Genomic DNA, 10,000 nt, shown 5'->3' on the forward strand with positions numbered 1-10,000 from the left:
AGTCATAGGTTCGAATCCCGCACTCTTTTCCTGTTCCCAACACTAAATATTACCTGCCTCAGCAGTCTAAGCACATTAGGTAAAGTTGACGGCTTCGGCCGCAGTTACGCATCTCCTGACATAGACTCCTGCTGGGAATCGGCGAGAGATGTGGGATTCGAACCCACAACTAAGCGAATGCGAGACCAGCACGTTTCCGATTACGCCACCAGCACACTATAAGATAAAGGTGAATGGGACGGAGAGGTCGCCATGTAAAGGAAGCTGTAGGGGTAAACCACCTTCAGCTGATGAGTCCTGCCGTGGAAGGGTTGAGTCTCACTGAATTGCTTTCGGTCCGTGTGATGTGACGGGAGAAAGGAATGATCGCTTGTCCACGAGGTGTTGAGATGGAAGGAATGACAAATGGGGTTCTAAGGACTTGGATGGATATGATCACACCTTCATGAGAGGGAAAGGGCTTTTTTGTTTGTATATATGTATATGCATATGATGTATATGTATATGAACATGTATATATATGTATATGCATATGTATATGTATATGTATATGTGTATGTATATGTATATATATATATGTATATGTATATGTATATGTATATGTATATGTATATGTATATGTATATGTGTATACACATGATCATGTGTTACATGTTTATTGTTATGATTAGTGTTGTTATTATGATTTCTATTCTTGTTGTTTTTGTTGTGTTTTTTCTTAACATCATTATTGTTATTTCTATCATAAACAATGTTCTTGTTCTCCTTTGCTCACTCATAGTTAGATTGAAGCTCTCCCCACCACCACCATCCAAAAAACTGAATAAAATCGTCTAACTTTTCAGCTAGAAGAAAAAATAAAATAAAATCCTCTATTCATCACTAGCGAAGTGTCAGTGTGTCTTTGACACGTTCGGCTATTCAGCGAAAGAAATAATAAAAAAAGAAGAAAGTCGTAACTATGGATTAGTGTCTTTGTACCAAACGTAGACCTTCGGCATGGTTAAAATGATTTGGAGATTTTGTCCTCGTTAATTTCAAGATTGTATTCAGTTGAGGGTCTGTCGAAAGCTGAAAAAGGATCTTGATCTTCTTATACTCCAAATGAAATTGTTTGAGATTTACTAAAACATTCACTCAACCAAACACTTCAGGAATAGTAATTTAACCCTGATTCCACATTCATCTGGTGAATATGTTAAAATATTTTTCTATATATTATATTGTTTCTGTATAGCAATATCATGGATTTAAGTGTAAATACAATAAAAATTAAAAAGGAATAGAAAATATACAATAGAAATATCTGCTAAATATATCAAAATATTTTTATATACACTCTATTGTTTTAGTATAACAGTATCATGGATTTAAGTGTTTAAATACAAAAAAAACAATAAGTTAGAATAGAAAATATGCAATATAGATATCAGGTAAATATATCAAAATATTTTTCTATACATTCTATTGTTTTAGTATAACAGTAAAATGGATTTAAGTGTGCAAATGCAAAAAAAATCATTTAATGAGTTAAAATAGGATAGAAAAAAATACAATAAAAATTAGGCTAAAACGAAACTTGAGCGCGTGTCTTCGCGTGACAGCGCGAGATCACCGCAGTGCTTCCGTTGACACTAAGCCCGTCTACCCTTGGTCACAGTCGACCACTTTTATGCAAATAAGCATTTGAGTCAAGTTACATTAATACAATTTTGTTCTCAAAATAACAGTCTTATTACGATACCATTATTCTACAAAAAGTAAAGTTGAATATTTAGTGTTCAGAATTATCTTTGCTTATTGTTTAATGTCTTTGTAATCAGATACGTCAAGTTTGCGCTAATTTGACATTGAAGCCGCGCATATTTACTTGTTTTGATAAATACAAATTCCTGGGTGGTGGCTATGATTATTAGGAATTGGAAACGTGTACTACAGTTCTGAACATTTTACATAGATTCTCACAAAAACGTACAGTATATGTGCAATTTTGAGCATCATTTTGTACATAAAGTCTTACAACACGTTAATATCGTTGTTTATGTCATAACAATATGAAGAAAGGGGTAAGGCTTAATGCCAAGTTATAGTGAACGGTTCCAGCATCATAGGCTAATATCACGTCACATGTAACGTTGATCTTTATGTCACATGACATCTCATGACGTAATCAATGACACTCCAAAGTACAGTTGAACAAACATGTTCACCAAAACTTTGTGTACACGTACTAGTAAATGTGTAAAATTACTTTTAATTAAGTAGGCATCTTCCAGTGTTAGTCTTTGTTATAGAAGTTGACAAGATACATTGTCTAGTCAGTTATACAAAATGTCTACGACGGGTTGGTGGATTGGGTAAGGAACCCCATCCACGGTACGATTTAGTCTTTGAGCTGTCGGACAAATATAGTCGGAGTTGACTAAATTGGATTGGGTATGTCGGTTGGACAAACTAATATCAGTACATACACGATCCAATCTGGTCGGATCCGATAAGATCAATCCGGCGGCCTCAAGACCCGGTCGTACCGTGGATGGGGTCCCTAACTCAAACATTTCAATCCTGTTACGTTCTTTAAAGTGATTGAAATCGTTTGATGCAAGCCAAAATAAAATATGTGAAGGGAACCTCAGCTCTGCCTATGTTATGTTAAAAAGGCACAGTCACATCAATCCATATTGTATTTTGTCAAATTTACGAAGCTATATAAGCCTGAAACGTTCAGAGTTCGATTCCTGTAAACGTTTATATGCCTGTTTGTAACGTTGCCATGCACGTTTTGGCCTCTTAACTTGCTTTGATCATACTGAGATCCCTTATAAAGATGATTCCAAAGATGAATCCTTTCAATCTTTTTGGATCTGGATCAAAAGTTAAGGTCATTATGACGTCAAATCGAAACTCCAATACGTCAAAAGTTCTGCCCGTTACATCCATTTCATCAACATTTATGATCGTTTCCTTTGATTAAGTATATCTTCTCTTTATGTTTCCCGACATTTTAACGTGCTAGGTTGCATATACTTAAGCTCTTCGATAGCTGCTCTAGCTCAGCGGGATTTATGTTCTTTTTTTTCTTTTCTTTTTAATAATATTTGGTAATGTTTTGGTTGTTTTTATGTTCCACTGAATATCGCTGGGATTATACGCCTTTAATTTAGATTCTAAAGAGAATGCAGCAAGTGAAATATGTTGACATTTTTATCTTCATTGGTGAAATATTTTTAGTGCCTCATTTCAATGCCATTATATATTTTTTGGTATACCTTTTTCAAAGTTGATATATATATATTCAACCTGTTTCATGTACATTTGTGTGTGTGTGTGTGTGTGTGTGTGTGTGTGTGTGTGTGTGTGTGTGTGTGTGTGTGTGTGTGTGTGTGTGTGTGTGTGTGTGTGTGTGCGTGTGTGTGTGTGTGTGTGTGTGTGTGTGTGTGTGTGTGTGTGTGTGTGTGTGTGTGATTCACCATGGTCTTAGATCACATGTTGGTCTCGTGATCGACAGCTATTTCCCTCCCGGAAGAGAGCTCAGAGCTCATATATGACCGATCTATGGGTAATGGTGTGACCTTACACGCACACACACACCCAGCTCCCTGCCCTTGAGAGTTGGAGTAACGACTCGCAGCGCAGCAATACTGAAATTAACTGTATGTGAGCGCGCGCGCGCGCGCGCGCGTGTGTGTGTGTGTGTGTGTGTGTGTGTGTGTGTGTGTGTGTGTGTGTGTGTGTGTGTGTGTATGTGCATGTATATATGCATGTTTATGTACATATGTTTTTGACATTTTCTATGTTTCTCGTCTAATAAATCAAACTTTTTTTTTTCCAGGTTAAACTTGACATATGACAGACGGTCCCTGAGTCGGCTGAGCCCACCACAGCCCCTTCCTCAGCCACCAGAGCCCCTTCCTCAGCCACCACAGCCACCAGCACAGCCACCGCGAACACTAATTTCAGACTCGTTTTCTTCGTCATTCCTCTTTGTGACAACAGCGACTTTCTGGAGGGAGATAGAGTCCTCTTGTGATTTTAACTCTTTGACTTAGAGGTTACCACCTCTTAGATCAACTTTGTCTGACAGTGGCCATATCAATAAATAAAAAAAAAAGGAAACAAGATTCCTTTACTTACTAAGAAAAACAAACAGAAAAAAAGGAAAAAATATCTGAAGTTACACATCTGTGATCAACAACAGTGACGTCAGAGAAGTGACGACATATCAGTGACGTCAGAGTAGTGACGTCATATGAGTGACAATAGATCAGTGATAATACAGTGACGTCAGAGAAGTGACGATAGATCAGTGACGTCAGCGTAGTGACGTCATATGAGTGACAATAGATTAGTGGTAATACAGTGACGTCATAGAAGTGACGTCACTATAGAACAGCGTTAGGGAGATCTTATCGAGTTGTCCGCGGTTCCTCCGCAACCCCCGCCCTTCCGCTGGAGCACCTCTTCCCCCTCCCACTCCCCCTCTCCCTCCCCCAGGGGCAACTACGCCCACAAGCCGCCCACACCATGTTCCCGGATATGGGGGGAGACGTGGTCAGCATGGGTGGCCTGGGGCTGAGCGAGAGGGCGTGGGCGGAACTTATTGGCGGGGATCCTCCGGGGGATCTGATCCGGACGGGCGCCCCCAACGTCGTCTGCTCGGTCCTCCCGCCGCACTGGAGGTCAAACAAGACGCTTCCGTCCTCCTTCAGGTAGGTCGTCTTCGCCTTCTTCTTTCGCGTCTTCTTTGCCATTTTCCCCCCCTTAGATATGTATGTAATATTGTATGTATGTATATAATGATATGTATGTAATGTTCGGAGCGAAGTCTTTCATGGGTAACTCAGTGGCGAGAGGCAATCTTAGCTCCTCTTGGCGAAATTAACCAGAATAAAACAATGAAAGGACTATACCGCGACTAAGAACAGAATAATTGAAGGCAGTCGCCGTATTGGTGTTATTGGAGTGTTATAGGACAGAGAGTGCCCTGCATACCTGAATCAAGATTTCTTGAAGATTTTATTTTTTATTTGTTTATTTATTTTTTATCTATTTATTTATTTTTTGTCAAGGATTTAATATATGAATATCATCGCTTTAGTCTGGTCCAAAAGTAAATGAATAAATAAATAGACATATTCAAATATATATATATATATATATATATATATATTATATATATATATATATATATATATATATATATATATATATATATACATAAATGAATAATCAATTTAATGAATGAATAAGTAAATATATAGATAGATGAATAATGAATAGATATATAATAGATAAAGGAATAGATAATAAATAGATAAGTAAATAAATAAACAGATAAATGAATAAAAAGATAAATAAGTAAATAGGCAAATTAACAAACAAATAAGTAAACAAATGAATCAAGCAGTAAGGAAATAATAAATAGGTAACTAAATGAACGAAAAGATAATTTAGATAGATACATGAATGAACATACAAATAAGTAATTACAGTTAATTAATGAAAAGAAATATAACATGAAAATGAGTAGATGAACAATGAATATAACGATGAAATTGGGTAAAATGATTTGTATACAATGATAAATAATTTTGACAAGAGACCTTATGATCCATATTGAGGACATATTACAGAAAATAAACAATAAAACAAAAGAAAATTTATAGAAAAATCTCACAAAAAACAAGTAAGTAAACGAATGATGTAAAAGTACTAATTGATCAATATTAGAACATGATACTTCTGTAGTGTTTATATAATCAAATCTTAAAACTTCGAATCACAGGCGATTGCCTCAGCAAGAAGTTGAATTTGCCCATATATTACGTCGATGGTGAAGTTGTTTCTTCTAAGTTCTAGGTTAGATCTAAGTTCTGAGAGCAAAGAATTCATCGATCCTCATCTAGTTAATATCTATTATGAAAATATTCTCCATTTTCTTTTCTTTTTTTTCCAAAGACCTAAGATAAAAAAAGAGTCTTCTTCTTTGCCCTAAGGTCTCCGCGTTTTGATTAATACTTAATTGAGAATTTGATTAAAAAATATATAAAATAATCAACTTCATCATCATGGGGTCCTGCTTTCAACTAAAAATCACTTGTCATGCACCAGAACGATGTTCTTCAAGCGTGCCACAATAACAAACCCATGAACATAAAATAATGTTCACAATAACATTGTAAGAACAGAGCAATAAGCCAATCAGAGACCGTGCGAACATGTGACGTCATAGGGGTGGGAGTACTAATTGTGACGTCATAAGCGTGACGTCATTTGTATTCGGATGACGTCATCGTGAAGCGGAGTCTCCTGAGGGAGGCGGCGAAGAACCACAAGAACCGCAACGGGTCATCTGGCTGTGGGAGACCTGGCGGCGGAGTCAAAAGTTCACTTGAACTGTGAAGATACTTTTGACCCTTATAACATTGAGAAGCCTTCACTTTATCTATCTATTTATTTATCTATTTATCTACTTTATTCATCTATTTATTTATCTATTTGTCTTCGTTTATTCATTTATTTATCTATTTACTCATTTATTCATTTATTTTCTATTTATGTATTTATCCATTTATTTTTTCTTTCTATATATATAAATGTATACACATATATATATATATATATATATATATATATATATATATATATATATATCACATATACATATATACATATATACATATATATATATATATGTATATACATATATACATATATATATAATGTACATATATATATGTATATATATATATGTGTGTGTGTATATATGTGTGTATGTGTGTGTGTGTGTGTGTGTGTGTGTGTGTGTGTGTGTGTGTGCGTATATGTATATATATATATATATATATATATATATATATATATATATATATATACATATATATATATATATATATATATATATATATATATATATATATATATATTACACATAATTTCCGACAATTGCCCCGAAGTTTGAACCAAGCACTAGCTTGACGCCAGGCAAATGCTTTACCGACTGAGCTATACAAATGAAACACTCCCCAGACTAGTTGCATGAGGTTACTGATTAAGCTCAGAACCTTCTAGATTAAGGTCCCAATACAGTGTAACCCTTTCATGTATTCTTTAGAGTTAACGCCGAAAGGTCTTAATCTAGTTTACCGTCTATCGATGATCAAACGACTCTCTTCAGATGAAGGGTCTCTCGTCTTAGAAGAATATTTCATCCTACTCTTTGGATTCTGTCAAAGATGTTTCTGTTTCGGATGCCGCCAGATGAATTTTATTCAGCAGAGGAGAACTTTTTTTTTTTTTGTCGAAAGGGATGAGTTTTAGTTTTCATACTGATTTATAATTTCATTGTAATAGTACGGGGGTAACGACTGTATAAATTTCATGCATTTTTGTATCTTAGGGACTTTCGTGTCACTCATTATGGACCGGAATCACATAGCGTTATTTCATTATGGGAGGCTAATCTCTCAACCTCCAAAAGTTATAATAAAAAAAAATTAACTTTAATTATCGCTCTGTTCTGCCATTCTTAATTCTCTCCTTTTCCAATTCTAAGACAAGATTTTTCATTTTTCAATTTTCCTTTTTTTAAAGACAGATTTTCCATGTCCATTTCTCATGTTTGATGATACATTGTTCCCAAGGACACAACCGCTGATTATTACTGACAAAAGATTTCTATTACTGTTGTCATCTCTCTTGTAACATATAGTGGGAGGAAGCCATTCACAGTCAATTGATTTCCCCATTCAATATGATATTATCTTAAGGAATTTATTTATTTTCATTCTGTTTATCCATTTGATGATTTTATTTATTGTTTTGTTTATTTATATATTTAACTATTCATTTATTTATTAATCAATTTATATGTGCATTTATCGATTTATATATATATATATATATGTATATGTATATATGTATATATGTACACACACATATATATATATGTTTCATTAAAAGTGATGGCTAGTTGTGCATTAATAATTTTCTTAAAGGTATTTTCCATATACCTTATTAAGGATTTGTTTTTCTTAGGAAGGAAATTTATGACTTGGCTAAGGTAAACAAATCCTTAATAAGGTATATGGAAAATACCTTTAAGAAAATTATTAATGCACAACTAGCCATCACTTTTAATGAAACATGCATTAGAGAAAAACTCCTGCCCAAATACACTGACAATATATATATATATATATATATATATATGTATATATGTACACACACATATATATATATATATATATATATATATATATATATATATTTTCCTATTCACTCATTTGTTTATGTATATATTAGTTTGTTTATTTTTCTGTTTATTGATTTATCTATTCTTTTATCTATTTATTTGTTAGTTTTAGTATAAATTCTAGCTAGAAAAAGCTACGAGTGGAGTTTCTCAGGGTTCCTTTTTTGGGCCCATTCTGCATTTTAGAACTTTTGTTTTATTCTTAGATTTCTTTAATTCGTATCCAATCAAGATAATTCCTTAACCACAACATTATACTATGTACTGGCAAATATTATATACATGAGAGGAAAGTTAGAAGTATTTTGTTTATAATATATGAGTATCTCCGTGGGAGAGTGATCCAAGCGCCACGAGCCGCCAGATCGTAATATCGTACTTAACGAGCCGGCCTGAGCTTGCCGCACCATCTGGTGGGAGTTGGATTCATCTCCCTTGACCATGGTAACTCATAGGGAGACGAATCCAACTCCCAGGAAGCCCAGGTCGGCTGGTTGAGCAGGAAATCAAGGTCTGGCGGCCCGCGGCGTTTGGATTACTCTCCCACGGAACTACTCATATACATGAAATTATAGTTAAAAATATTCTGTTCATAGTATATATGAAAAATGGACATTGGAACGTGAAAGCTAATGTATTCAGATTAATTGATAATACTGAACTCTTCAGAATAACAAATAATTATTCCGATCAACTGGATACTCAAGAAAATTTCAACAAATTAACTCGATTGTCAGGAAATTGGTTAACAAAATTTAACCCACTTAAAGATAATGTTAACATCTATTAAAACTACAAGTTCCTTGAAAAAGAAAATGAGACAAAAAAAAAGAATATTGGGGTAACGATCAGTTCATAACTGTGCCACATTGTGCGGCGGTGCCGGACGCGGCCAGACTATAGTCAAGTTAAGTTAGTTTAGGGCTTAGTCACATCAAGCTTACGACCTGTTTCCGACCACCGGCGACCAGTCTGATTTGTGCTGTTCCTCTGTTTATTATAAAAAGAATTCAAGACAATGCGATTGGAACGAATCTCCCCCTCATGAAGATGAAGATGAAATATTCACCTGACGCTAACCACGAGAGAAACAAAAGTGTCACCGTCCGTCGAAGGTGATCGGAAACAGGTCGTAAGCTTGGGGTGATTGGGCCTTTAATAAAATCACCTAGCGACAGACAGAACTTGATATAACGACCACAGTCTCCCATTCATACCCTTTTATGTCTAATAACTCATAATTAATAAAAGAGAATTTGCTTTCGCCAACAAGAAGCCGCAACGGCAGCGCCGGAGAGTGTGGCACCGGCCCAAGACGTTTCATCATTTCAATATTGGCGTTGTTATGGACTTTAGTTTTCCAGCGCTTCTATCTATGGGGAGAACCTACCACCGCTAAACGAAGCTTTGTATTTTTTCTAGCTCAAAGAAAGCAAGTAAATATCATGACTGAGGAAACAATTATTTTAATTTAAAACTCGGTTAAAGTGGTTTAAATTAATTCTCTTTCAATGACAATGAAAATGATTGTTATAATTATAGTAATAGTGATAATTATAATAATGATAATAGTAATAATAATAATAATAATAATGATAATATTGAAAATAATAATGATAATGCTAGTAATAATAATGGTGATAATAATAATAATGGCAATAATAATAATAATAATAATAATAATAACTAATAATTATAATTATAATTATAATAATAATAATAATAATAATAGTAGTAGTAGTAGTA

General features: G+C 34.5%; 1 protein-coding gene across 1 annotated transcript in view; it reads left to right on the forward strand.

Annotated features, from left to right (window-relative positions):
- The first annotated feature begins 4,512 nt into the window (after positions 1 to 4,512).
- The window catches only part of LOC143018020 (runt-related transcription factor 2-like), a 37,552-nt gene continuing 32,064 nt past the window's right edge, over positions 4,513 to 10,000 (forward strand). The window contains exon 1 of the mRNA XM_076173057.1: positions 4,513 to 4,709. Coding sequence (XP_076029172.1) covers positions 4,525 to 4,709 — 185 coding nt within the window. The 5' untranslated portion in view covers positions 4,513 to 4,524. The remainder of the gene's footprint in view (positions 4,710 to 10,000) is intronic.

This window comes from Oratosquilla oratoria, chromosome 33 (assembly GCF_046742065.1).
Source record: "Oratosquilla oratoria isolate Oo_2021 chromosome 33, ASM4674206v1, whole genome shotgun sequence".
In the NCBI taxonomy this organism is placed as follows: domain Eukaryota; kingdom Metazoa; phylum Arthropoda; class Malacostraca; order Stomatopoda; family Squillidae; genus Oratosquilla; species Oratosquilla oratoria.